This window comes from Eubalaena glacialis, chromosome 2 (genome assembly GCF_028564815.1).
Source record: "Eubalaena glacialis isolate mEubGla1 chromosome 2, mEubGla1.1.hap2.+ XY, whole genome shotgun sequence".
NCBI lineage: Eukaryota > Metazoa > Chordata > Mammalia > Artiodactyla > Balaenidae > Eubalaena > Eubalaena glacialis.
In genome coordinates, this window is record NC_083717.1 from 110774838 (window position 1) to 110802520 (window position 27683).

Consider the following 27683-nt stretch of genomic DNA (forward strand, 5'->3'; position numbering starts at 1 on the left):
CTAAGAGTCCCAGCTCCACTTAGCTTAAATCTGTCTGAGTTTACAACCCAGAGAGAGCATCTTGGTGGTCAGAGCACTGCCAGTCCCCACTGTCCCCTGGGTCAGGTCCCATCATTGATCACCTAATCTGTTGCAGGGACTGCTCCCTCTCACTGATTTCTGGGCTCTTCGTTTATCTTTTCTAAAGTCCAGGCTTAGTCAAGTGAGTCATCTTCTATAGAATCTTTGCTGGCTCCCCTTTGCCTCCAGAATAAAGTGCAGACTCCTCAGCCTGCCATTCCAGGGACACTTCTGTAATCTGATCTGAACCTCCCTGCCCATGCCCACCCTTCCTCAATCCGATCATTGTACCCAATGATCCTGTCCTCCAGCCTGCCCTTGCTCCCTGGACAAGTTTTCCAGTTCAGCTCTTTATCCTGCTCAAGCTAGGTCTTGGCTATTTTATCTGGCTTTCCTGATTGAAAAATTGCCCCATCCTTCGAGGTCCAACTCAAAAGCCACCTCCCTGAAGCCTTCCCCAGTCTTTACACTCTGAATTTTTCTGCATTCCCAGCAGTCGTTATCCCTGGCATTAACACATTTCATGTTGCTTTCCATTATTTTCTGGTCTACTTCTCTAGGTAGGTTATAAGCTCCCTGAGGGCAGGCACCAGGTTTTTGGCACCTAGCCCAGTAGCTGGCACAATGTAGGTGCTCAATAAATGTTTGTGAAATAGCCCAGAGACTCCCTTGCCGATAGTTTGCGGTCTGCAGGACACGTTGCTTTCCTTGCAGCCCCAGAACCATCTCTGGGTGCTGCCATGAACAGGACGCGTGTCAACTGCCCAAGCAGCCCCTGCATTCTTGATCTCTCCTCTCCTCGGCCAGATGTTAATTTTGTTTATGTTGACTATCCACGCCCAGTCAAGAAGAGGACATGAGGGTCCCTTTGGATGTGTTTGATCTGAATGTTACTCGATAACAGTGTCGGACACACGTGTTCTCAACCTTCCTACAGCTTTGGTACTGGAGTTTTCTTCTGACCTGCCCAGCAGCCGGGAGGATGCTTTGCCATTCCCCGCTTCCTCCTCTTCCACTCCCTTTCTGGACGCGCCAAAATTATTCGGCCCCTTGAAAGAGAAGACAAAAGTCACTTTGGCGCCCCCTATCTCCCTCCTAATAGGGAGGATTCAAGAGCTCTCGAGTGCTTCCCGAGCCGGCTTTAGGAACCGAACCTGCGTGGACGACAGCGCTCCAATTGCGTTTCTGGAGGAGGTCGGAATTTGGCTTGGCCCCTTGCAGTGTTTCCAAGGGAAGGTTCGTACATTCGTGACCGTCCCTGGCAGCCGCCCAGCCCGGGACTTGGGGTTCCACTCGCCATTGGCCAGCCGTCGGTGTGACGCGCCAGGGGCGGGGCCTCATCAGCTGTTTGCGGGATGCCCCGAGCGGGCGTATTTTGGAAACAATACCGCGCGGTGCAGAGTGGCCTCCACCCGCGCCAGCCCGCCTGCTGCCGCCGCCGCCCCTGCCTGCGCCTCCCGCCTCCCGCCTCCCGCCTTCCGCCGCAGCCCGGTGAGCGCCCGGGCGGCAGGGGGCCGGGCGGTGTTGGATCGCACCTCCTTGGGGAAGTGGGGAGAGGATCGCGCTGCGCGTGGGGGCCCGGGAAGGGTTGGGCTGCGGGCGTCTAGAGTGACCATGGACTGGGGCGCTGGGGTATGGGAACGGGGTACAAAACCCACATCTAAGTGCGCTGCTCCACGAAGGAACGTGGGGGTAGTAGCATTTGAGACTCCAAGGAGTTGGGTCCAGGTGGGCAGGGGAACCTGCGGTGCACTGCTGAGCAGACCTGGGCGCTCGAGAATGGCCCGGCCTCTGGATCTGACTTTGGGGTAGGGCAGGGAGTTGTGGGACGTCTTGCATCCCTGCGGAGTCTGAAGGCTCCTCTCCTTAACAGCCGGGCTTTTTCCCTCCTTCCCAACTGAGTTTGGGCGCCAAGCCCCCGAGTGCTCATCACGCTGGACCCTGGCGCGGAGCCCTGGCATCACGACTCGGAGGCCGAGATTCTCTCCTGGAGTCACCCAGGTCTGCTGTGTGTTGTGTGAGTGCGTGAGTGTGTGTGTGTTTGTGTGTGTGTGTATGTATGTGTGCGTTCCCAGATTTTAGCCCTCGTCGAGGTTCAGAATGTCTAGCTACTGCTTCTCCTAGGAGAAGGAGTCTGAGTTCAGCATCCCTCTTAGAGTCCTTAAGGGCTGGGATGGCTCCAGCAGGCTTTAGGTCCCCTTGCTAGGAATAAAGACTTCCCTGGTAGTGCACTTAGGAAGTGCCCTTCTCCTGCTGGTTTGCACACCACCTCTTCAGCTCAGGGGAAGGGGAGAAGAAGGTCCCTTTACTGTATCTCAGTTTACACTTGACCTTGTCCAGCACCTGTCCAGAGACTCCCACCTACAGAAGGGCCACCTGCAGTTCCTGTGGAGAGTGGGAAGGGTCCCCCTCAGGCTTGCAGAGCCACACCCTCTGGCGGCACCTCCCCCACTGTCCAGTCCAGGCAAGGGTGGAATTTGGGGCTTTGCTGGGAGCGGGTGGGGGAGGTGATAGGCTTCAAAGGAAAACCCAAGACAATGACTCCTGACTGTGATTGGCTTTGGAGGGCCCCATCTTAGGTTGGGATTGCCAACTTACAGAGAGGAGGTGGAAGGGCAGGAGGGGAGCCCCTGCCAGGTGACTGGCAGGACAGCACTTGGTCCTTTCAGTGGGAAACCTTGTTTCCTGGTACTGATAAAGTGTAGTTCTCTCACTCCCCTTTGGGAAACACTGTCCAAAGAACACCATGTGCCTGTTTTGCCATCCAAGCGGGCATCTCCTCGCTGTCCAGGGAAGAGGGCAGGATAGGGACCATAGATAGCTCAAGGACAGGATGGGATGGAGGGAGGGTTGAAGCAGGCACTTCAGAGAGAGCTTGCATTTGAGAAAGCCAAGATTTCTGAATTTAACTGAGCTTCCTTAAATACTTTACCAACCCACAGACCATTTGGCTTGTTCTTCAAAGGCGAGAGACTGGGAGACAGAATTCCCAGGGGACCTCTAATTGACTCTGGCAATGACAAACACTGTCTCTCTGTATCCTTAACCATTCAGGTGGTTGCTTTTCTGGCTGCCTCAGGGACCCTAAGGGGTTCCTGGTGTGTGTATAAGGGGTTGGCTTGGGAGCTCAAGATGCTGCGTGGCTCCAAGCTCAGACTCCCAAGAGCCATCAGGTGCAGCAAGTGGAACTTCTTTATCACCAAGAAACTCATGTCAACAACCTGAGGAGTTTAGGCAGCGAGTGAGGTCACAGACAGAGGGCTAAATTTCACTTCCTTCTGTGAGGCAGGTTGTACCAATCTCAGGTTCAGCGCTGGCAGGAGTGGTAGGCTGTGGGGAAAGATTTGAAGTTGTGGAGACTAGTGAGTAGACTGAGCTGGGGTAGGCTGGCCACTTTGCTGGATGCTGGACCTCCCCTCTAGGCTAAGCTGTGGTGGGCAGACAGCTGTACTCTGCTGAGAGGGCAGCTGCAATGACTAACCTGGGCTTTTCTCCCCTGTCTCTCCCAGGACACACTCTTACCACATCGTTCAGCCTGTTTGTTGTGTTGAGCAAGCAGGGGGTGGAGACTAGGGTCTTGGGTAGGGCTTAGCAGGTTTGGAGGGAACCTGGCCATCCTAGAACTGCTGGCTTTTGTTTTTGCTGCTGAGCCTGGAGCTCAGCTCAGAGCGAGATGAGAGCTTGGTGGTTACTCCTCAGGCCAGTGAGTGAGTGTGCCTGTGTGTTGTGAGCACTGTGTGTACAGCCAGTCACAGCGCCCTCTGCCCTCCCACAGCTACTCACAGAGGCTAGTCTTGTTGACATTTCTCCAGGTACCCTGCGTGCTTGTAGCAGCTGATCATACCCCTCTATGGCTCAGAGTCAATAGCAGTCAAACTGCATGACCGTGACCAGCCTGGGTTAGAAGAAGAGGCCGAGGGGAGGGAAGGTGGTTCTGAGTGGGCCCAGGGAAGAAACATGGAGAGTCTCAGAACTGCGAGGCAGCCCACATTTGGGGGCAGTGTCACCCTTGGCAGTGCTTTAGCTCTAGGGTTGTCTGTCATCAGTACCTGACCCCACTTCTCCACATAAGAAGGGGGAGCAGGAAAGAAGGAAGGGGAGGGGAGTCCTTCCAGGTATAGCCTGGGTGGGGGCAGCCTCCCGGATGCCTGCATTGCACCCTAACAGGGGAGATGGAGCCACCCCAGTGTGTGGAGGAGCTGGAGGATGATGTGTTCCAGCCAGAGGATGGGGAGCCGGGGACCCAGCCTGGCAGCTTGCTCTCTGCTGACCTGTTTGCCCAGAGCCAGCTGGACTGCCCCCTCAGCCGTCTGCAGCTCTTCCCTCTCACGCACTGCTGTGGCCCTGGGCTTCGACCCACCAGCCAGGAAGACAAGGCTACCCAGACTCTCAGTCCAGCCTCCCCAAGCCAGGGTGTCATGCTGCCTTGTGGGGTGACTGAGGAACCCCAGCGACTCTTTTATGGTGAGTGCTCTTAGCCTCAGGACTCCTCCCTTAGAGACTGGGGGAAAGGAGGGGACTTGCCCTCCCCAGACCTGCTCTTTGCTATTTCCTTCCCCAAACTGAGCAGCAGGGGCTACCGATTCTTCAACTCTCACCTGCTGCTTGTCTGCTTGTTCCTCACCTGTGCTCCTCAGGCCCCACGCAGGGCAGATTGCCTTGCCATTCCGTCTGCTCTTTTGTCCCTTCCTGGAGGGATCTTTGGGTCCATGGTGTCTCCTTGGGTTGGAAGAAGGGTAACCTGGGTCTCGGCCTTTACATCCTGTGGCCTGTTGTGTGGCCCAGCCCTTTGTGTGGTGATAGTGATGTACCTTCTGTAAAGTGGCTAACGCTGCCGTGGGGAAGGCTGGGGGATCTGTGACTCGCTGTTGACACTGAAGGGAAAAACCCAGCCTGTTCTGGGAGGGCAGGTTCCTGAAGGCAGAAGGTGGCCCCCAGTTGTCACTTGGGGCTTTCTGTGCTTGGAAGGGGAACTGGAGAAAGAGGTTGGGCCTGCCTGGGCTCAGTGCCAGCAAAGGGGCTGTTTCCAAGGCTCAATCAGACAAGACCCCTTCATTTGTGGGCTTCAGTGGTTGGTTTTATGAGCAATCTGCCTTCCTCTGGCAAAAGGGCAGGGTTAGACACTCAGTCTGTTTTCTTCATTTAGCACAAAGCTTATGGAGAGAGGGCCGAGGTTCGGAGGCTATCTTGCTGTGTCTGACGGAGCAGATTGAGGAGACGCTGCAGTTATTCCCAGAGGGAGCTGCCCTATAGGACAATTCTGGCAAAGTAGTCCTGGCAGGAGTCTGAGAAGATAGATAAGGCAGGCGGGGAAGAGGGAAAGACGGGAGCAGGCCAGCGGGTGCCCCTAGTGGCAGCTCGGTGGCCAGCTCTTGGTAAGTGAGGAGCGCAGGTCTAGAGGTCTGGCCTGGGGCTGCCTCCAGAGAGAGGAACTTGGCTAATCTGTGGCTCAGAGGAGTCCTCTCTCCGTTTTTTTTGTGCCACTGCCCAGAGCTTCAGGGCCTGAGACCAGCCTTCCTCTGCTGCACTAAGAAGTGAAGATACTTTTTGCCTTTCTCTTTCTCTGTCCCTTGCTTTGCTCAACCCAGGAACTCTGGAGAGCTGCCTCCAGTGCTTTTCCAGAGAAGAGCTTCAGCCTGCTACTACTATATGAGGGTAATAAATAATAAACTGTGGTCAAGCGTAGCTGGGTAAATAAGGACAGAAGGTTGGCAAGTTCACCCACACTTATTACCTTTGCCATGGCACTGCCGGTGAATGGAGGACTGAAGGCAAGGCTGGGACCATTCCCTTCTCTTCTCCAGTATCAGCTTTCACACTCTTGGGCAGCAAGTCAGGCTGTCCACATTTGGCAGAGTGCCCTGATAAAGGCAGACTAAGTTCCTCTCCTTGCCCACACTAGGGTCTACCCTCGGCCCCAGGTCTCGGCCAGGAGTGGCAGGCATGGGGAGGATGGGGCAGCTGTGGAGCATGCTGAGATGTGGGCCCTCTGTCTTTGCAGGCAATGCCGGCTACCGGCTCCCCCTCCCTGCCGGTTTCCCTGCAGGCTTGCCCCTTGGTGAGCAGCCCGCTGAAGGGCAGTGGCAACATCGAGCAGAGGTACAGATTGCCCGAAAACTTCAGCGCATTGCAGACCAGTTCCATCGGCTTCATTTGCAGCAAGTAGGCATGGGGGGCTCTTGGGGGGGGGTGCGTCTGCTGGGGCTGGGGGGCTGGGGCCTGCCTCAGCAACTCTGTCTCTGCCAGGCCCCGAGGATAAGGTCCCAGAGTTTTGGCCTCATGCTCTTGTGATTCTCGTGCACTGGATGGGCCCGACTGGATGAGCACTCACGCCCTCACCTCTGAGATCCAAGTTGTTTATCTGCCCACTCTCAGCTCAGGCTCGAGGGAGATGCTACGATCCCTCCCAGGGAATGGGATAGCTTTCTGCAGCCTTGATTGACAGACTCTCTCTTCTTGAGGCCAGGGGTGGGAGATGGTCCCTTACAGACCTAAGGGGAAGATTTTCAGGGTGCTGAGGAAAACTGGACAGTCAGGCGTGCCTGGCTGCGGTGCAGTGTAAAATGGGTAACCAAGGCCGGGGATGGGCCTGAGTTGGGGAAGGTGGTGGAACCGGTTGTAACCTGACACTTTCCAGCTGGGGAGACCGCTCCTCATCGTCTCTGCCTGGGAACCGGGGCCTGGGACTCCAGAGTGTGTACCTCAGAGAGTCTCTCCAGGCCAGCGGCCGGGTGCTCGGCCGGGCGCTTGGCCGGCAGCCTGGCACCAGCCCCGCCAGGGCGGAGCATCGCGTGTCAGTGGAGCATGCGGCAGAGCCCATCAACAAAGGCGGCGGCTGGCGGGCTCGTGCTGGAGGAGCCCTACGTGCCACGGGCTGGAGGCTGCCCTGCTCTGCAGCCGCTGTCTGGGCCGCCCCCGGGCACTTAACCCTTCCTCTCTGGGCTGACTTTCTGGATGGCTGCCAAGGTGGGGAGAGGATCCTGAGGCTGGATCCCTGCTAGTACAACCACTGCTGAAGCGAAGGCACACCACCTGGAAGTGAACACATTCGCTACCTGTGGGACAGTGTCCCTGGCCCAGTCAGCTGTGTGTGTGTGTGTGTGTGTGTGTGTGTGTGTGTGTGCGCGCGCGCGCGCGCATGTGTAAGTCTATATCTGACTGTATATCAGGAAATCAAGAGAATAAATAATCCACCATGACTGGGCAGACCCTGAGGTTAGATGGGGAACTTCAGGTGACCAGAGGACAGCTATTGGTAATAGAAGGTTTGACTTGGCCAGCACCAGGGGGAAGAGAAATTGACCTTGGATTTCCTGAGAACAGGCCCTCCGGGGTTAGACATGGTGAGTGCCCCTGCCAAGGGAAACTTGGGGCTAGACCTGGCCCTGGTGGCTCTCCCAGTCCCTCAGGAAGGGAGGGTGGCCCTGTGCTTAGATAATAAGGCAGCCTAGCCACCTCCTCTGGCTCCAAGCTCCAGCCCCTATTCGCTCCTTTGATTTTTCTGTGGAGACTTGGCTTAGAGTTTCCCCTTCAGTCCATGTGTGGACGCACTCTGATTCTTGATTTCTGCCTCTTGGCCTTCTTCCTGCCCATTCACTCTGCCCTGGTTGTGTAGGCCTGTGGTTGGCCTGAGCTCGCAGCTTCCGGTCCCGGGGCTGCAGCTGATAGGGGGCACGGTGACTGTGGGTCTCACAGGCTCGTCTGGAGAGCTATCTGGAAGGCAGTTTTCTGCGTTCCCAATAGCCCTGATCTCTCTCAACAGTTCTTTCCCAGAATGTTCAGCCATCCACGGGTGAGCCCCTGTGGGCTTGGGAGCAGGCTGGGAGGCCTCCCTTGCCCAGCTGAGCCCTGGCACAGGACCAGAACTCAGCCCAGGGCCCTTTCTTCCTGACTCAGTTCCGCACAGGAGAAACTGGCCCTGATCCCAGATCTGACCGTGCTCTTTGCTGCTTGGCATCATTGACCCCCATCCAGGGCTGTCTCTTTGAAGGCCTGGTTCAACTCCATACAAGGTGCTGTCCTCTTAGCCAGAGCCTTCCAGCCGGGGAGGAGGAGGGGCAGAGCCAGAGGAGAACTGGAGGAGAGTCTCCCCTGCTCTGCACCTCACCTCCTACTGGTTCCTGACTTCCCTGGGCCCCTCACCATCCTGCCAGCTACCTACTCCTACCGTGCAGTGGCAGGAGGCTGGCCAATGAGGCCTTTCTAGCCAAGAGCTGGTTTCCCCAAACTTTCCGTTGCAAAGAGCCAGGCTTTTTGTCCATGGGAGTCTTCTTGCTTTTATCCCCCTCCTCCCTGCTCACCCTGCTCACTTCCCTAGGAACTCATCCTGTGGGAAGCACTGGGGTAATGGCTGTGGGCAGATGGAGAGCTGGCACGTGTAGGACCTTTTAGCAGCTAGTTTTAAGAAATGAGCCATTTCTGAACTTGATTATGATATAAGCTAATGTCTAAATATTTCATATCTACACAATACTGTTGTCATTCTTACATTCTTATCCTTCATCTTCTTTCCCTATTCCTTCCCCTCATCTTTGCAGACAAGGAGACTGAGGCACTGGGATGGAAGTAATTTAGGGTTAAGTCTCTAGGCTTCAGATACAGGCACTGGGATGGAAGTAATTTAGGGTTAAGTCTCTAGGCTTCAGATACAAAGTCAGAAGGCCCAGGTTTGAAGGCCAGCTCTGCTACCTACTAGCCACCGGGAAGTCTCTGGCAGAGCCTGTTTCCTCTTCTGTAAATTAGACCTAATGCCAGAGAATCTGATCATGAAGATTCAGTGAGAAAACACCTACGAGAGTTCCAGGCACACAGCAGGTATTCTTTAATGCTTGTTTTCTTGTGTCTCTCTATAATCCTGATTGTCCCCCACATTTGTTCTTGTCACTTCACAGTGCATTTCCTATCCCACCTGTCCCTGAGTAGAGCTGCCTCCCGTGAGCCCCCTTCTACCTGCCCTGTCTAGAGAAATCAGCGTCAAAGCTGTTCAGTTGTGGGTCTTGGCCTTGTACATTTCTCGTAGGAGAATAGTGGTCAATCTCCATCATTATGGGCTGAGTTTAAATAACCAAGAAAGACAACCCAAAAGGCAGTAAGAAGGTTGAAGGAGCCTGGCCATCTCCTCTCTCCTCAGGTCTGGGATTGGTGTCCCAGGGCCAGACCGTGGCCATGGGTTCCCGACTCCTGTAGGGAATGTGAGCTCCTGCCTTTTGTCCCTGGTTAGGGACCTCAGTTACTCTTTTACTGTATGAGAGGAAGCCTTCTCCCTGGGAGATGTGGAGCACAGGGAAGGGTGTGATAACGGTAGTGTGTTGTAGGATGGCTTTAGGGCAAAGTGAGTGCATCAGCATGACCCTAGATGCAACATGCTCCAGATTCCCCCTGGTGCTGGTTTTTGTGGGCCATAAGCCCTCCCAGCATGTTTCTCAAGGAGCTTGCTGGATGGAGCTCTAGCCTGGTTACCCAAGTTCAGGTCAGCCACCTGTTTAGGGTGGTTTCTCTGGGCAAGGAATTGGAAGCAGAAGATCAGTGCCAGCGAGGTGCTTGCTGTCAGCGCTTTGGGTCTCCAAAGCAGCAAGAGACTTTGAGGCAGAGTGAATGGAGGTAAAAGCCTTTCCAAACCTGGTCACACACCCCCAACTTCCTCTGGCTGGGTCAGGAGTGAAAGATTCTCCTCCTTGCTCTTCTGTGAGCTGCCCAGCTGTAGCAGGTGACCTCTGGTGGTCTGCTGACTGTGGCCTACCTTGACCTTGGCTCTGTGAGGGTGCCCTGGTGTTTCTTGTTTGCCCAGCTTCTACAGGGAAGATGGCAGTACAGGTTTGCTTCCTCCCTGAGCTCAAGGGATGCTCTGGCCAGAAGGTGAATCCCAGCTTCTTTCCATTCCACCTGCGGTGGTCTCCTCCACCATGAGCCGAAGAATGGACAGAAGCTGGTGTCCCATCTCCTTAGGAGAGTCTCCTGTCCCAATGGCACCATCTTGAAAGTTGTGGGATATTTCCGGGTGATGTTAAGAAGCCAAGAATCCTAAAAAAAAGAAAAAAGTGGCTACTGTAGACAGTTGAGTGAGTAAAGCTACAGGAGAATTGGAATTCTTCGTGTTGGAAGCGGCTTTTTCACTTGGACCAGGAGTGGCTCCATTCAGAACAGTCAGATTTGGAAATTCCCTGAATAGTAATTAGACTTTCTGGAAAATGACATCTGAGAAAAATTTCAGCCACTCAGTTGAAACCATCTTTAGTTGCAAGATCACAGAAAGGATCCTGGACTGAGAGGCAAATTTGAGTTCAAATCCCAGCTCTGTCACTTATGAGTTCTGTGTTCACAGGCAAATCATTTAACTTCTCCGAGCCTTGATTTCTCATACTCATCTTGTAGAGTTGATGTGAAAGCCCTTTGGAAATTGTAATATGTATAACTATTAATGCGTGGACAGTTTAACACTTGAAAATGGGTTAAAAGATGATCTTAGGATTTTGTTCTTCGGGAGCTCTTTTGGAAGTTGTACCCAAGGTGGTGTTTGCATGGTTTATTAACTAGTGGCCTCTCTGCCAGCAGCCTGGATCCTTTGTTCAGGGAGCTCCTAACTACTTCCTGACCCTTTGGGATGCTCTCCTTGTTGGTGCGTGGTTTTCTGGAGCTCAGACTATAGCTAATAAAGTTGTTCAGGCTCTAGATGGGACAGCCCTGGGCGGGATCCCCAGAGATTCTCCCTAGAGTGAGAAGGGTTCCTACAGAGCCAGCCTCTGTCCCCAGAGTGGGAGGTCCCCCTCGGACATTGCCTGGGGAAGAGTGAGGCTTGGGGAGGGGCTGTGGAGAGCGCTGTGCGTGAGAGCCAGGGCCAGGGCTTGGGGGCCCTGTGTTTGCTCTGTGGCTGGCTCTGTTTATATCGCTCACTATATTTAGCTTCTGAGTCATCAGCGTGGCTGAGTAGAGCTGAGTTCTCCACACAACTCTGCACCTGACTACTCTCTCTTCCAGGAGAAGGGCCTTGTAGTTCCGGACAGTTCATTCCCTCCCCACCAAGGCAAGCCATGGGGATGGGGTTGGCTTTGGTTTTTTTTTTCTTTTTCTTGGAGGGGGTGGTGATGGGAGGGAGGGCTTTGGGGGAGGTGCTAGAAAAGAGGGATAAAGAAAAACATCTTGTTTGCCTTTTGATCCAAGTCTGGCAACCAAGAGGGCATGTTCCATGACCAGTACAAGAACAGCTGGTGTGCAGGGTGAGGAGGAGGGTCCGGCCTTCTGTGCTCAGCTTGCTTGTCCTGTCCAGGGACTGGTCCCGGGTGGGACGAGAACAGCCAGCTGCAAAGGCCCCAAGTTGGGAGTTGGAGCCGTGGGGGGGGGGGGTCCTTCTCCAATGCCTTGTGGACCAGCCCCACAACAGACCAGCCCCCTCCTCAGTCCCCTCTCTCCCTCACTTTTGACCAGAGCGCACATACCCCTCTTCCCCCCTGAGTTCTTAAGAAGTTGCCCATTAGTTTCATGGGGCTGTTCTCAGACTGGGGGAGACAGAGCCATCCCTGGGGGAAGCTGGGTAAGGGCCTCAGTCCTTCCCACCTCCAGGCCATGGAGGTGCAGCCCATGGCTCTGGGGACATGGGTGGCAAACACAGCCCTATCCCCGCACCCCCAGTGGCTGAAGCCGGTGGCTTCCACCTATGTTAGAGGAAGCCCTCCTGTCTTCGACTCAGCCAGCCCCAGGCTGCCCTTTCTTCCTGGGAGAAGTGATTGGTGTTTCTATGGTGGCAGCTGGTGGCTTCAACCTCCTGTTAGCGCTGCTGGCTGGGCTGAGGAAGCTCTTGTCAAGGAGAATTTTTTTTCCTTTTCTGTTTTGCTACGTTGCTCATTCCTCAGGTGTCTAGGTCAAAAGCAATATGGGACAGTGGGCCAACGGGGCCCAAAGGGCTGCCCCGTGGGTCTCAGAATCCCTTGCCCAGCTTGGCAGCCTGGAATTCTGAGCCCGGCTGCCTCTGGCTGCCATGGCCCATCTCACAGTGCAAAGTCAGGGATTTCCTCAGGACTTCATGTGTCTGCCTAGAAGATAGCACTCCTGGGGCGGGTGCTTTGAGCTGAGGGTGTTGAGGGAACTGCTCAGAAAAGTGCAGTCGGGCCCAGGTTTCTCTTGTCCTCACCAGGGAGTGGGGAGCTGCCTGGGGCAGCCACCGCCTCGATGCTTTACATATACTTTTCTCATTTAATCATCACAGCAACCTTGTACTTCGAGACCCCATTATCCCCATTTTATTGGAAGCCGGGGCTCAGAGAAGTGGGATAACATGCCCATGTTACACTGGAAGTGGCTGAGCTGGGAGCCATGCAGATCTGATTGATCCTAAAACCATGGTCTCCCCATTACCCACCCCTGCTCCTCAGCAAGCACAGCCCAGAAGGTGAGAATCTGATGGAGCTCCCACTTACTGCCCGGACCCTGGCTCTGCCTCCTGTAAAACTGAGTTCTGTGTTCTTGCTTTTCCCCCCTTCAGATTGTAAAATAATCGAGGACAAGCCTTACAGCTTGCTCATCTTTGTGCTTCGTAACTCTTAGCTCAGTTGGGTACCTGATAAAAGTTTGCTGAATCAAACAAACATCTCCCCAACTTCTTTTATGTGGAATTTTCCTTAAGTCTTCCTTAGCTCTGTATTCCTGTTCTCAACAGCAAGGCTTTGTCCTTCAGCCTCGCTGTGGCGGGTTTAGAGTTGATGGGGGAAAGGGAAGAGGTGAGGTAGGAAAACGGCACTTTACAGAGAGTGTATCTCCCTGTAAAGCAGGGTAGATACAACTCTGCATTTTAAAGAAACTGAGCATGGTTTCAGAAAATGATCTGAAGTTATCATTTCAGGCCAGTTTTAGCTTCATTTCTGTTTGATCTTCAGTTAGCTTTGCCTCTGAAAGGTTTATTTTTTTTCTGGTCCACAGCATCCTTACTAAATAGTTAATGATCTGGAAACAATTTCTTTAAACATACTAGGGGAGCAGTTAGGTGGCAATTCTCCTTGAACAGTTAATACCATTTTCATAATGTGAATAACCACACTGTAATATTTTAGTGAAAGAACATAGCTCTGGAGTCAGAAGTCAGGGGTTTGAATCACCCGCTCCCAACTAACTTGCTTGGGGTAACTTTTCTGAACCTTTGCTTCCCCATCTGTAAAATGGGATTGAAAATAATACCTGCCTTTCCTATGTCCCAGACCTTTGTGAGGAGCAAAAGAGACAATAGGAAAGCATTTTAAATATGCGATATAAATTGCTATCTGTTTGGTAAATTTGCATTTTGTGTGTTAGTTTCTTTTAAATCAGGGCTACAGTGTAGCTTTGCTCCTTCCTCGAATTCTTTGGGGGTGAATTAGCTCTTGCTGGAGCATCTGGTACACTGGTGACACACAGAGTCCCCAGAGGGTGTGAACTGGGTCCGAAGGGGGAGAGCCAGAGGGAGATTCTTATCTGGGGAGGGCAGGGAACACTCTTTGTGCTTAGGACAGAGGCCATGTGGGATGAAACAGAGTTTGATTTGTGTAATCCAACCTTGTCAGACACCACAGCCAGCTCTTTAAAAAAAAAAAAAAAAAAAGCCTTTTACTAGTTGGGCCTCTCTAGGCAACAGGCTGATCCTATCACATCAAGTACATCTTTAGACCTGGCCAGACATCAATTGTTCCTGGCTTCAGACAAGTGGGTTATCTTGCAAGGCTGACTTTTCTATAGTCAGTCCAGCGTGCTTGTTGAATACCTACTATGTGCCCTACGTGTTCCCTGTTATCCAGGACGAATGATCTGGGTGTTCAGTTACAGTGCCTTGTGCACAGGGGGAGTGACTCAAACACTCGTCAACTGACTGCCTCCATCCCCTGATCACAGAAAGAAAGTGGGACTGAAGGAAGAACCCTAGATCTCTCATGCCTGGTTGTGCTCTCCTAACTGAAGAGAATATTTTTTATCCGCCACGTTAGGGCCCCTTCCCTTGGGGCGTTCACCTCTATTCTTTCCTTCCCCGTCTTGGTCCTACCCTCTCGGCTCTGAATTTGAGAGCTCTGGTGTAAGCTTAAATTCCCATCAGCTTCCTATCTCCTGAACCCCAGTCTCCTACCCCTGAGGTTACCCTGGCTATGCATTCTGGGAACCCTCATTCTTTGCAGGTTCCCAAACTTTGAGGGGTCCCAAGCCAGCCTGGGAGAGCTGAGCCTTGCGCCAGGGGTTTGCACCCACTGATCTCAGTCTATGCACTGGGTGCTGTGCCAGGTGCCTGAGAGTCAGAGGCCAAGCGTACCCGTTCCTGGCTCCCCCTTCCTTCTCCCCTTCTCCCCCACACCCTCTCCTGGAAGGATCCAGGTGCTGTGGTGTTTCGGTGTCTTTGTGGACCTCGTCCTGTTCGGTGAATGTTGATTTCCTTCCTTCTTAACTGTTTCTCTCCCTGGCCTCCCTTCAAGACCTTTTTCTTTCCTTTCTAGTCAGGCACTTTTGTTTAATTTTTTAAAAAATATTTTATGTATTGTTGTTGCTCAAAAATCAAGGCATTCTTTGATTCTCTTGCTATGTGGCAATTTGGTTTCCTTTCAATAAAGGGCCTTCTGGGGGCTGCCCTGTGGCGGGAGAAGGCTGACTGGGGTATGTGTGGCATTGCTTGTGCTCACAGAAAGGGTCGCTGGGGCAGTAGATGGTTTCCCAGGCCCTGTTCTTGCTGGTCGCACGGCTGCCAAGGCAGCCAGCTTGACCCTGTACTAAGCAGCCTATTCCCTAGGCCCACCCAGACCCTCCGCCAGGCTGAGCGGATTCACTTGCTGGAGCTCTGAGTTATAGTGCTGAAGGTAATTGTGGATGACAAACTCCGAATCACCAGACCTTAGGGTTGGAAAGCACCTCAGTGGTTTCCAAATGCCTGTCTGTGGCCTGGCTGCCTCAGAAGCACCTGGGCAGGATTTACCTCCGGGTTGGCCAAGTCATTACTCTGGTGGGAGGGAGGGAAAGAGACTAAAGAAAATACCAAATCATGAAATGTTTTCTTCTAGGCTATAGGATCATGAGGGATTTTATTTTCTCCTCTCTAATTTCTTGTATTTTCCAATTTTTCTACGTTACTTTTTTTTTTTTTTTTAATTTATTTATTTTTGGCTGTGTTGGGTCTTCCTTGCTGCGCGCAGGCTTTCTCTAGTTGCGGCGAGCGGGAGCTACTCTTTGTTGCGGTGCACGGGCTTCTCATTGCGGTGGCTTCTCTTGTTGCGGAGCACGGGCTCTAGGCACGCGGGCTTCAGGAGCTGTGGCTCACGGGCTCAGGAGTCATGGCTCGCTGGCTCTAGAGCGCAAAGTGGCGCACGGGCTTAGTTGCTCCGCGGCATGTGGGATCTTCCCGGACCAGGGCTCGAACCCTTGTCCCCTGCATTGGAAGGCGGATTCTTAACCACTGCACCACCAGGGAAGCCCTCTACGTTACTTTTATGACTAAAATAGACAATACATGCTACTTCTGATTTTTAAAAAATGTCACTCAGGGAGCATGTTCAATACACAAATTCCTGGGCCCCTTCCCTGAAGATTCTGCCCCAGTTGGTCTGGGTGGGACCTGGGGACTCTGTATGTACAATAGCACCTCCGTGGATTCTGTGATGCAGTCGGGTGTGGGAACCACTGATCTAACACCACGCCTGCACTTCACCTATAAGGAGAGTGAGGACTCAGACAGGCTGCTGGGAGACCCCAGCCTACCAGGTCCTCTGATTCCTGGCCCGGGGAGCCACCCACTGCCCAGAGTGCCTTCCTGGATGATTCAGGAGCCCGGAGGCCTGTCCCAGGCAGAGGCACAGAACCTAGGTCCTTCCTGAGGCTGGACCTGTGTGCACCTAGGCCTGTGTGTGTCTCCCAGCAAGACCTCAGCCTTCCAGTCTGACAGCACTGTCTGGCCCACAGCTGCTTCTAGGTTCCCCAACACCCACAATGACTGGAGTCAGGATGCTTCCTTGCCTCATCCCCAGAGACCTCAGGGCCCAGGAAGTTACCCAGGCAGCAGGTGGCCTCCATGAGGGGAACGTGGGGAGAAACTGAGGCATACAGGGATGGGATTGGTCCAGGCCCCAAATGATCAAGTTGTGATCTCCCTTCCTTGGCCCTTGAGCTGTTTTGAGATGATTTAGAGAAGGGGAGGATGGAGGGTCTGCTTGGGTGTAAAGAAAAGTATATGGCGGCGCTTGGAGCATAGCAGTAATGGGTAAGGACATTGCCCTAGGGCCAGGTGGTCTGGATTTAGCCCAGTCCCTGCCACTTACTAGCTATGTGGCCAAGTTACCTAACTCTTTGAATGCTCTCATCTGTAAAATGGGCATGATAATACATACCTGCGTCATAGGGTTGTTGAGAGGACCAAAGGAGTTTAATGTGTATAGACCAGTCCTGCTCATACTCTAATGTGTCTTAAAGTCGCCTGGGCATCTTGTTAAAAATGTGCATTCTGATTCAGTGGGTCTACATTTCTAATAAGCTCCCAGCTGATGCTGAAGCTGCTGGTCCGTGGACCGCATTTTGAGAAGCAAGGATGTAAAACACAGAACGTGACACGCTCAATTTACAGTTACTGTTAGGATCATGGTTGTTATTGTTACTTGGCCTTTTCAAACAGGCACCCGAGGAGCCTTGGAATTCCAGCAGACTGGCCTCCCCAGAGACCAATCTTTTCCTGGATTTTCCTCGTATTCCACCCTATGACCTTTGCACCTGTCCTGGGTAGCAGCTGGGGAGGGGAAGCAGAAGGAGGGGGTGCTGTGCCCAGCTGCTGCAGGCAGGCCTGAGTCTTCAGGTTTGCAGCTGAGTCCATTTTCATGCTGCTTTACCCTAACCAGATTTTGTTAAGCCGGGTGTGTTTCCTCTTTTTACTTGTCTTTGTTTACAAAACATGAGGAAGCCATCAGTCTCCCCAGTCGCAGTCTGCCAGGCCTCCGCTGTGGCACACCCCGATTTCCCTTCCCCTCCGAGCAGGAGCCGTGCCTCCCACTTTCTGGGTTGTTTTCCAGTCTCCCCTTCTGCAGGGGAAAGAGGACTGCTATTGCTACAGGTATGGGGTGGGGGGAATACCTGACAGGGCCCTGAAGTCAGCCTCAGTTGACATCTCTCCTCTCTTCTTTTTGTGGCCTCAGGCAGGGTGACAGGGAACCCGGCGAGGTTCCTGCACGGTTGCCTGGGGACAGGTCAGGGAGGCCAGGGCGAGACGTCCCTGCAAAGCTCTGGGAATCCAGGAACCCCGGGCTCAATTTCCAGCTCTGCCACTGACTTGCTCTAGCCTCTTCTCCTCTGACTAGGAGTTGCCTGGTGGGGGCCTGGGCTGTAGTTAAAGACAGCAGGGGCTCCAGCTCCCCTACACACACGCGCGCGCACACACCCACACACACACACACACACTTCACATAAGCGTGCTTGCTGCCTGGGCCACTGCGGCAGTCCAAGTCCAGCCTCTGTGCTGGCTCCTTTTTTGCACACTAGGTTCTTATTCCCCTGTCCACCGAGAACCCCGTGGAGAGGGCCCCAGCCTAGTCCTCCTGCCCTGGCAGATAAAGAGAGAACAAAGACCGCCTCTTCCAGCACCCCTCAGTGCCCTTCGGACCTCTGCTGGCCCCTGGGAAATGGTACCTGTGTGGGCGGGGCACCAGCCACAATCCTGTGAGCCACTGACCGCTGACCTTTGCCCCCAGCTTCTCTGCCTGACAGTAGGACCTGGGATAACCTCCAGAGAGTAGTGTGCATTCTTTGTTTTTGTTTTGTTTTCAAGTATGTTCTTGCTTAACGTTTAATTGGCTCCAGTCAGTAGGAAAGCGCTCCAAGAGGGATTATTTATGGCTTACTGTCAAGAGCAGCTATAAAAAGGGCAGCACGGAGCTGGAGATGCTGGGAAGGGAGAGAGGGCGGGCGCACAAGTGTGTGTGTGTGTCTGTGTGTGTGCGTGTTTGCACTGGATGAAATCAGATTTTTGCTGCCTCAGCAGTGTGGTTTAAATGGAAGATTAACCCTTTGACCTTCACAGTGTCAAATCACTTGCAGATGGAGGCTCCCCCGCTTTTCCCCCTTGTTTTCTGTGTTACTTTGGAGTTGGGGGAGAGAGGGGGGCACTTCTTCTCTTTCTTTCTGAAGAAAGTTTGTTGTTCATGCAGCTGAGGTTTGCGGGGCTCAGGAGCCAATCTGATTAAAAGCAGCACTTGGCTAAACTTTGGAAAATCCTGCAAGCAGGGGAAAAAGTTTAATCCTCTTGTGCACAGTGCATAAAGAGCCTGGTCTTTTCTTTTTAATGTTCACACTGCAATTGTATTTGGAGAACTCAACTATCTCCCCCTCATTGCCACTTCTCTCGTCCCTCCCCCAACTCCCCCAGTTTGCTGTCCTGATGGCGTTAAAGTGCCGCCCCAAGAGGTGTGGATCTGAACTTTGATTGGAAATGATAAGGAGTCATCTAAGGCTGCGTTTAGGAGTTATGTTGTTTTGTTTTGTTTTCCTTTCAGCACCAGCAGAACCGAAATCGCGTGTGGTGGCAGATCCTCCTCTTTCTGCACAACCTCGCTTTGAATGGAGATGAGAACAGGAATGGGGCAGGTCCCAGGTGAGGCTGGGCTGCCCTCTTCACATGGGGCACCACGGAAGGACATCGGCGAGGACTGACACTGTGTCTTGTGAAGTTGTTGTTGTTTTGTGTTTTTATTTTAAAAATTTCTCTCTGTGTACATAAGACATACCCAAGCGGGACCTCTTTCCCCGTTCAGGGCCTCGACCAGGAATGGGGCCCTTTGTCAAACACTGCTGAAGTAGAGGCTGGTGTGTCTGTGATGTGGGACCTCCCAAGGACTCGGATAAGTAGATCCTTCGGTCGTCAGTGGTTGAAGACAACCAGGTAGTGATGTGCTCCGGCGAGTGGACTGTAGTTTTCCCACAGGAACTTATTTAAGAAACAGGAGACTGGATTAGACTCCTGGTTCCACCAAACGTATCAGCCTTCCACTGTGGATGGGGCCCAGATCCGACGGGTCACACTGCTTTAACCCACCAGGGCCTCAGACAGGGCCTTTCCAGCTGCGTGTGGCAACTTCACTAGCTCGGTCAGCCAGCTCCATGTCTGGGTTCTCCTTGGGCCCAGCCATTGCCCGCCCCAAGGGCTCAGGGATTCTTGCCCAGCCCCTGTCATCTCCAGCAGACCTCAGGGAGGGTTGGGTTTCTCCGTGGACCCCTCAAATGTGCCGCAAAAATGAACCAAACTTCTGGGTAGGCCTCATGTCTGACTTGGTCCTACTTGGAAGCCCCAGGATTGGTCCTGAGGTGCAGAACCACTGCCCCCTCTGGCTGCCTGGGACTGGCTGGGTGTCAACCATGGATGAGCCAAATAGCCAGTCAGTGTGCTATAGCCAGCAGCTTGTGCCTTTGTCAGCTCTTGTTTTGAAAGACCCAGCCAACAGACGGCGTCCCACCCCCAATAGCAGCACTCTAGCACCGGAAGGGACAGGATTGCATTGCGGTGGCTCTGGGAAATGAGGCGGCCATCCCACCTGTGAGAGTCAGCCTTGAGGAACCCAGACCCCTTGGTTTCCTTGGAAACCACATACCTCCTCCCTTTTATCCCCATTCCTTTCTCACACCTAGTGGGATACAGGAAGAAGCCAGCACAGCGGCTTTGTCAGCTGAAATGTGTCTTTTAGAGTAACAGACAGTGATTAGAGTGCAGAACTGTCAAAGCTGGGTACACACTTCCTGTCTTCCTTCAGCTTCCAGCCAGGCCAGAAAGGCATGCTCTGGAACTCAGCAGGATCCCAGACGCCTCTGAACTTCTTCCCTTCTCTCCCTGCTGTGGCACTAATGGAGAGAATTTAAAGCAGCCAATCTGGCAGCTCTGGGAGCAGACACAGGGAATCTGTTCACCTAGAAATTAAATTATCATTTTTGCATATGTGAGAAAAGTTAACATTGGTGCTAACGGTGAAGCAAGGCCCAAGGAAAAGATGGCTTCCCTGGGCAGAGAAGACCCCAGGGCTACCCAAGGAAATTGGAGGAGTCCTTAGTAGACTGTCAAATCTGAACAAGCCCAAGCTCCTCTAATTCTGCAGAGAGGAGGTCTTTGTTACCGTTGAAGGACACACTGATCTTCCTGATGTACAGTCAGGCAGGTTGTTCACTGCACAAGGCCACCTGCAGTGGAAGGTAATGGAAGCTAGAATCCAGCCCGGGCTCTGCTCACTAAGCTGTATGCCCTAGTGTAGGGCTGTGTCTGCTTACAGGAAGGGGTGCCTTTCCTAATTTGCACAAAGGTGCCCTATGGGCTCACAGTGGCTCGGAGAGGGACTTCAAACTGCATAAGCCTTGGTTTTGTTCTGCTTGGATGTTCTGGAGGTATTACCTATTCTTGGACAGAATTATATTCTCAGGGTGTGTACCATGGTTTGTCTGCTAAGAAGATAGGTTCCTGCTTACAAGAAGGAACCCAGGGAACAGGCATGAAGACTGGCGCTGGGACACGCTGACCATTGTGAAATCCACCCTTCCCTGTGTGTCTCCACACCATTTTTTGACGTGCATAGGACATGTGTTGTTTTTCCCTCTCCTGGACCAAGGCTGTGATGGGCAGGCTGCTGGTGTATCTTTGAGTGGCACACACAAGAAAACCAGGATTATTTCTACCAGCCACTTTTATCTACTCTCTGCAGACTTTTCCACGTGAACTGAGTGAGAGAGCAAATAAATGGTCCAGGCCTTGGTGCCGAGGCAAAGCCATCACCTTCAGAGACCTTGCCGGGCCTGGGTGGGATGCCCTGTGGCCTGTCCTGAGAACTGAGCCCAGAGTTTGAGAAGCTCAGCTGAACATCGCGCCTGGGGCCGGGTGGAGGGTCATCTGACTGCACTGTCTCCATCTTCTGTGAAGCCAGGAACTAACTCAACTATCCTAAGCACGCCAGGGCAAAATGTACAATGCCTCTCCTTCCCCTCCCCCCAGAACCCGGGAGGTAGAATAGCCCCAAGAGGAAGAGAGGTTCCTCCTGGCTGGCTGTTTTTAATTGGCCTAGTGGTCTAGACTGGCCCCTTCCCCCTCTGCCTGGTGAGTTGGTCTGAACATTCCTCAAGTCCAACCTCAGGACACATGTCCCTCCCCCTGGGCTCCCTCTCCCCATCCCCCAGGAGCTTGGCTGTCTCTAGTTAGGGAGTGGAGAATCAGATTTAGAGGGAGGGACAGTCTGACCTGGCTCCTGACCTGTAACCAACAGAAGACTTGTGGAGCTTTTGTGGTTTGCTGAGGGTGAGGGTGGGAGAGGGACTGGAAACCTCCCTCCCCGGTAGGGATGCCCTGGAGGAGGGGAGCCTGATATTCAGGGTCAAAACAGCCCTTCTAATTCAGAACCCCAGAGGAGGGGATTCTGGAAGCCGGTAGACAGAACTGGGGAGGGAACCCCCTCAGGCCCCCCGTCTGACTCCCCCGGAGAGTTGGAGGACTCAGCCGGGCCTCTCTGCCTTTGCCCACTTCAAAGTCTGGGCTGCTGGAGAGCTGCCCCCGTGGCCTTTTCTTGCTCAGTCCGAGGCAGAAAAAGACCGCCTCCCAGTGCCCTCCACGAGCCCCTAGGGGAGGGGGTCTGTGTCGGGAGCTATGTGGCAGGCACGTTCCGAGCGCTCGAAGGGGCCCAGCTGACTTGTCTCTCTGTCCCCAGTGGCCCAGCCCCATCCAAGGATGGGTCCGGCCTGGGCGTGGCAGGGAGGGGGTGATTTGGGATGACCCAGCCAGGGTCTCCACTAGGGGCTGGGGAGCCACTGTGACTGTCCTAGTCAGCAAGGAGCACGTGGAGAGCTTGCGAGCTTGTCTCGTTTGAGGGACCTGATGCAGTGGGGTAGGGCAAGTGAGAGCCCGCAGAAGGAGGCACTGCGGGCTTCTGCACATGAGTTCTGCAGCCCAGGCCGGAGGAACCTGCGGGGTCCCTCTGTGTGTAGGTGGGGACACCCTGGTGAGAGACCACCCTGGCCAGACTCCTTAACCCATCAGGCTGTGAAGCCTCCTGGGGACAGTGTGGGCAGTGGGCTCCTCAAGGCTGGTGGGGACTTTGAGCCTTGAGGGAACCGCAGAGAAAGCCGCGCTCTTTCACAGATGTGCCAGCCTCTTGGGCGGAAGGTGCTCGGAGCCCTGCAGGCTCCCGTTTTGCACCGCCCCTCTCTGTGCACAGGAGGCCAGTGCCTCTCCCTGCTCTGTGAGCATTGCCCAGTGGGCTGACCCATCCCTGGGTCCACAGGGCCTGTCGGGGGAGACCCAGTGAGAATGTAGCATTTTGTCCCTCCCAGGTTAGCTGTCCTGGGTTCTGGACACTCTGCCTCTGGGAGAGAAACAAGGAGAGAGAGGGAGGGGATGGGGACTCATTGTTTTTAAACCTGTACAGAATATTTGGCTTTGTGTTCTTCACATGCATATATGTGTGTGTATCTTTTCCCCCATCAATTGGTACAGTTTTTAATAAAACCATTTAAAGCAAAGCTTGTCTTTTTCAAGGTGTAGTAAAAATACAAGGGGATCTGTTGGTGGATTAGAGACTCCCAACTTGCTTCTCAGCTGCCCTCCTGAGTTACCATCCGGGACCCCCGGCTTTTGTCAGGACTTCCTTTCCCCTCTTGGGGTTGTGAAGAGCCATTCTGACCACACAGTAAGCAGCACAGCAGAGGCCCCATGAAGTAGAAAAACATGGGCTTTGGATCCAGACCTGGATTTGGATCCGGTTCCAGCCTCCACCAGCTGAATGATCACAGGCAAGTTGTTTAACCTCTCTGAGCCTTCAGTTCTTCCATGTGTAAACTACAGCTGTGCCTACCTTGCAGGGTTAAAGGGAGTGTGTACAAAGGACCTGCCCAGGGCCAGCCCTCAGCAACTGGCAGCCTCAGTGACCAAAAGTGCCCTGGCGGCCCCTCTGCACAACCCCCCACCCCTGTCAAGCTGGGCTTCGCTTTCCTTTTGTTGAGGTAGCATCTCACGAGGTAGGCTAGTTGCAGGGGGACTTCCTGGCTTGTCTTTCTTTGCGGATTAGCAATGTGTCTGACTCAAAGGGGTAATTTAAAGCGCTTGACAGAGTTCTAAAAATCCTTGGGAAAAACCACTCCTGGTCCTATCAGCAGTAAGCTGTAAACTGGAGGGCCAGCTTGCTGTGCCGATGCTGGGCCCTCATACTTAGGAAGCTGTCGGCTCTCTGAGGACCAGCCTTCCACTCTGGTTCCTAGCCTTGTAGAGAGTGGGAGCTTGAAGTGATGTCAGTTGTCTTGTCTAACCTCTTCGTTTTCTGGATGAGAAAACTGAGGCCCAGCAGAGGGATGCAGTTTTCTCTTTGGGCTTTTTAAATAGCTGAGTCAGTAGAGGGGGGCTTACCCCATCCATCTTGGTTTCCATTTGGAAATTGCAGTGCTCTTGCCCAGATCTGTGGGGAAGCCAAAACTTGTCTGTTTTTAGTGCCAAATAACTGCCTTTTCTCCTGTAAAACATGGCACTTCTAACCACTCTATATTTGGACAGAGAGGTTTATTTTTACTGGAGTGTGGTAGAAGTGGGGCCTGGTGCCATGTCCGGATGTTATTCTACGTTTCACATGCAGGGTTGTAGTTGAGCCCGTGAAGCAGCTCTTCTGAGATTCGCAGGGAATTAGGTGATTGTGATAGTAACGACTTTCTTTCAAGTCATCTGTGCCTACTTTGGGTGAGGCTGCACTCAGTTGCCCCGCTAGAAACCTGAGTCCTCACCCCCTCCCTTCTCTCTCTGATCCCTCCAGACGAAGTCCAGTGAGAAGTTAAAGGCACAGCTGCCCAAGTTTGAACCCAGGCGCCGCTGTTTGCCAGCTGAGCGGCACAGGGCGGGTGACACAGTCTCTCTGTGCCTCGGTTTCCTCATGTGTAAAATGAGATGATACTAGTACCCACCTCATAAGGTTGTTGTAAGCATTAAATGTGTGAATATGTGTAAGGGGCTTAGCATAGTGTTTGTTACATGTTAGTATTTAACTAAATGTTAGCTCTTAATATTATTAATAATATTACTTTTATTATTATTATTTGGAGGCAGCTGATCAATAAGCTCTGACCATTCTTTCTCTCTCTTTTTTTTTTTTGGCTGTGCCACGTGGCTTGCGGGATCTTAATTCCCTGACGAGGGATCGAACCCGTGCCCCTTGAAATGGAAGCACAGAGTCCTAACCACTGGACCGCCAGGGAAGTCCCAGCTCTGATCATTCTTATCCAGAAATATGCCTTGCACCTATCTTCTCTGTATCTCTGCCACATTGTTTGTTTCCCTGGACAACTGCAGAGCCCCTACCTGGTCTCTTTGCCAGCCTTGTCCCACCCACAGTGCCTTCTCTGCTGCCAGGGAACCTTCCTAAAAGACAGACTCCCTCCCATCCCTTCCCACTGGAAAGCTTGCCCTACTGGATCCATTCCACATTCCGTAGCCTGCCTCTCCAGCTACCCCCTTGTATGAGTATGCTGTATGTGTATCCTTATATTTGTATTCTGCATACCATGTATCCTTATATTTGTATTCTGCATAACAAATTATCCCAAAATGTAGCCGCTTAAAACCACCAACATTTATTATCTCACAGTTTCTGTGGGTCAGGAATTCAGAAGTGGCAACCCAAGGTGGCAGCATGTTGAGAGGCTAGTATTAAGGTGGAGATTCCTGGAGCACCCAATCAATTTACACTATATAAGCTCAGTGAGACCGGTGCGGGGGTGGGGATGCAGTGGTGGGAGGGGAGGGGAGAGAGAGAGAGAAATGTACGTATGATGTAGTGCAGCAGAACTGTCTCTGGCCCTGCTCTCAGTGAACATGTGGTACCTGGCGTGAGTGGGACATGGGAACATGCATGCCAGCCCTTTCTTGACCTCTTATCGCACCATCATCTTATCCCTCAAAGATACGTTTTCCTAGTCCAGTCTGGCCCTAAATGTCAGTGGTTTCCTCGGCTGTTCAACTGAGGCAAGAGAACTCTATTCCAACCTGAAGGAAAGCTGGCTGTCTGGGGTTTCCCTGAGAAGTGATCTTGTACTTCATGGGTGTCTGACAGGACTTTCAAGGGCAATTTTCACTTCCTGTGATTTTGGCCTTACAGGAGGTCTTAGAACCAGCCCCTGCGGAAAATGAGTCTCCACTGGACCCTGAAGCCAGCCATTCTGCCCTTAATCCCCTGCTTCCCTAGAGAGGTTTTTGCCCTCCTACGTGGGAAGGCTCTGCATGGAATTAGAATTGGAATTGCCCTGAAGGGAGGGTGAGAGTAAGTGATGTAAGTGGTATCCTGTCTGGCTTCAGCTTTGCTACCTTTCAGACTCCATGGTACTCTGAAGGCAGATCTGTCACTAGTGTTTGAACTAACGCCGAACCCTGCCTGTGAGAGAAGACAAACGAGGTCCATTGAACAAGTTGACGGCCTTGGCTGAGCCCCTCACCAGGATGCCACTGTAAGTCCACGCACAGATTTGGAAGAAACACATGATCCCTGCCCTCAACTTTAGGTCCTAAAAGAAAGCCAGTTGTTATGAAGCAGTGGGAAGCCCACCTGACTGGGATTAAGGAGACTGGATTTTGAAGCTGACTCTGTCACTAACTGGCTGATTGACTTCGGGCATGGAAGTGACTTCACCTCTCTGGTTCTTGATGTCCTCATCTGTACATTGGGGTGGGACCAGGCTGCATATCTGTGACCTGCCCAGCATTTTCTTCCATCGTTTCTTTATTGGGTCTTGAACTCTTTTAAAAGAGACTCTGCTGAGACTGTATACGGATCCTCTCCTCAGGAGACGGCACAGAATACACAGACTCAAGAATTTTTCTATAAGATTTCAGGCAGTTTATTGGGTCTCTTTATCTGTCACTTGGTCTCCAGGTTTAAGGACTCTAAGGAAAAAAGCAAAAGAACGAGGACTGCAAAAACTCAGAAACCAAAGCAAGCTCTTTCCTCATTCTGCTCCTGCCTTTGCTCATCCCACCAGAGGTGACTCCCTCCCAGACTCCTCACCCTTGTGTCCAACATGAAGGAGGGCGGCATAGTCCCTGGAAGCACTGTATTTACTCTACTGCGTTCTTGAGTCCAGAGACGCCCATTTCTCCATCAGCACACAGGGGGGCTGAAGGTGTGACAGACGTCTGTTCCTTTTTGGAGGCCCCTGCCTGGGTAGGGGTTGTCTTTGTGGCCCTTCTACCTCCTCTAGCTTGAAGGAGGGCAAAGAGCCTGGGTGCCTTCCTGTAAACTCAGGGAGGAAAGGGGCTTCTGAGGAAGGTGTCTCGGGATCGTGCTGAAGGAGCTGGTGGAAGCAATTGGATGCTGAAAGTGAAGGAGACCATGGCCCGTGGCTCTGGGAGACCCAGGGGCCGTCAAGGTCAAAGACCTGGGAACTCTGGGCACCCCTGATAAAAGTTCTTGCTTTTCACCTGAGTGAGCCCAGGGTTCTGCTCAGTGATTCTGTCTTTGAAGTGGAGAGGGTTCAGTGCCCGGTAGCAACCTCATTTCTAACACATCATTACATTTGCCCAGTGCCCTTGAGCACCAGGTACAAATTTTACAGGGACTGTGTACACACACAAACACACACTCAAGTGGGCTGAGTACTGTGTTAAACAGTGACCACAGTCTGGTAGATCAGCGCCGAGTCCGGTAGATCAAACCTGGGGTCAGTGAGCCTTTGGCCCGAGCACTAAGGCCTGGTACTGCTTCTATATGCTGCTGCTGTTGCCATATACCTAATTTCAGTGATTCCCCCTCCTGAAATGTAGAGAAGAGCTGGTGACATTTCATCGACTGGGGAAACTGAAATTCACCTGTAAGAATGGATGTCATTCCATCAGGACCACCTCTCACTGCTGGCAGCCACCATTTACCCGGTACATTGATCAGCATTTTCTTGATTAGCATGTGAATGGCTCTGTGCCTGTCTGGAAAGACTTTTGGTGGCAGGAACTGGTCTGTCTCATTCATCACTCTATCCCCACTATCTAGCAAAGAACCTGACACCTGCACCGATGCTCAGAAATCTTTGTGGAAGGAAGGAGTGACGAATAACAATGGGAGGAATGGAATGATGTGGTGATGTTCAGTGAGATACGCCATCCTCTGCCATATTTATTTCTGAACTCCTCCCGAGTCCCGTGGGTCCAGGCTTTAAGTGGAAAAATGAATCTTGTTTCCTTTTCCTCCCCTGCCAAAGTCTGGAAGTCAGATTTTTGCAGACTTTCAGGAAACTTGACTTGCTCACTTCAGTAAGATTGAATGCAGCGATTTCTGGGCAGAGGTGGGGTCGGGGAAAGGGCACGCTGGCCCTGGGCAGGCGGGCTATGAGCAGTATAGGATGGTGGGCAAGGCTCAGTGTTGGCCGTGAGCAGAGCCCAAGCTCACCAAGTATCCGTGGGTCCCCAGCACCTTGGTGAATGATGCTGCCGTGGGCTGCTGGTGCCTGAGGGTGCAGCCAGGGTGGGCTGAGTCAGCAGCCTACCAGCCTTCCTTCCCCAGCACCAACCCTCCTCCTCTGGAGGAGGGGCAATGAGGGGGAGATGTGGTCCAGGCTGTCCTGTTGTCTTCTCTGGTTCATCCCAGCCATCCAGGATGAGAAGGGGGAGGAGTTGGGGGTAGCATTGGCACAGGAACAGCCTGCGGTGTTTAGACGTTGGG

General features: G+C 52.8%; 1 protein-coding gene across 2 annotated transcripts; it reads left to right on the plus strand.

The window, feature by feature from the left end:
* Positions 1-1405: 1405 nt before the first annotated feature.
* BMF (Bcl2 modifying factor) lies at positions 1406-22518 on the plus strand. Of its 2 annotated transcripts, none has more exons than XM_061180524.1 (5): positions 1406-1551; positions 1963-2061; positions 4228-4524; positions 6062-6222; positions 18528-22518. In XM_061180524.1, exons 1-5 carry the CDS (start codon positions 1416-1418, stop codon positions 18627-18629), a joined length of 795 nt encoding a protein of 264 aa, XP_061036507.1. In that variant the 5' UTR covers positions 1406-1415; the 3' UTR covers positions 18630-22518. The 2 variants fall into 2 exon arrangements, with proteins under 2 accessions (XP_061036507.1, XP_061036508.1); XM_061180525.1 differs by having other exon boundaries at positions 1460-1551; positions 1934-2061.
* The last annotated feature ends 5165 nt before the right edge of the window (positions 22519-27683 follow it).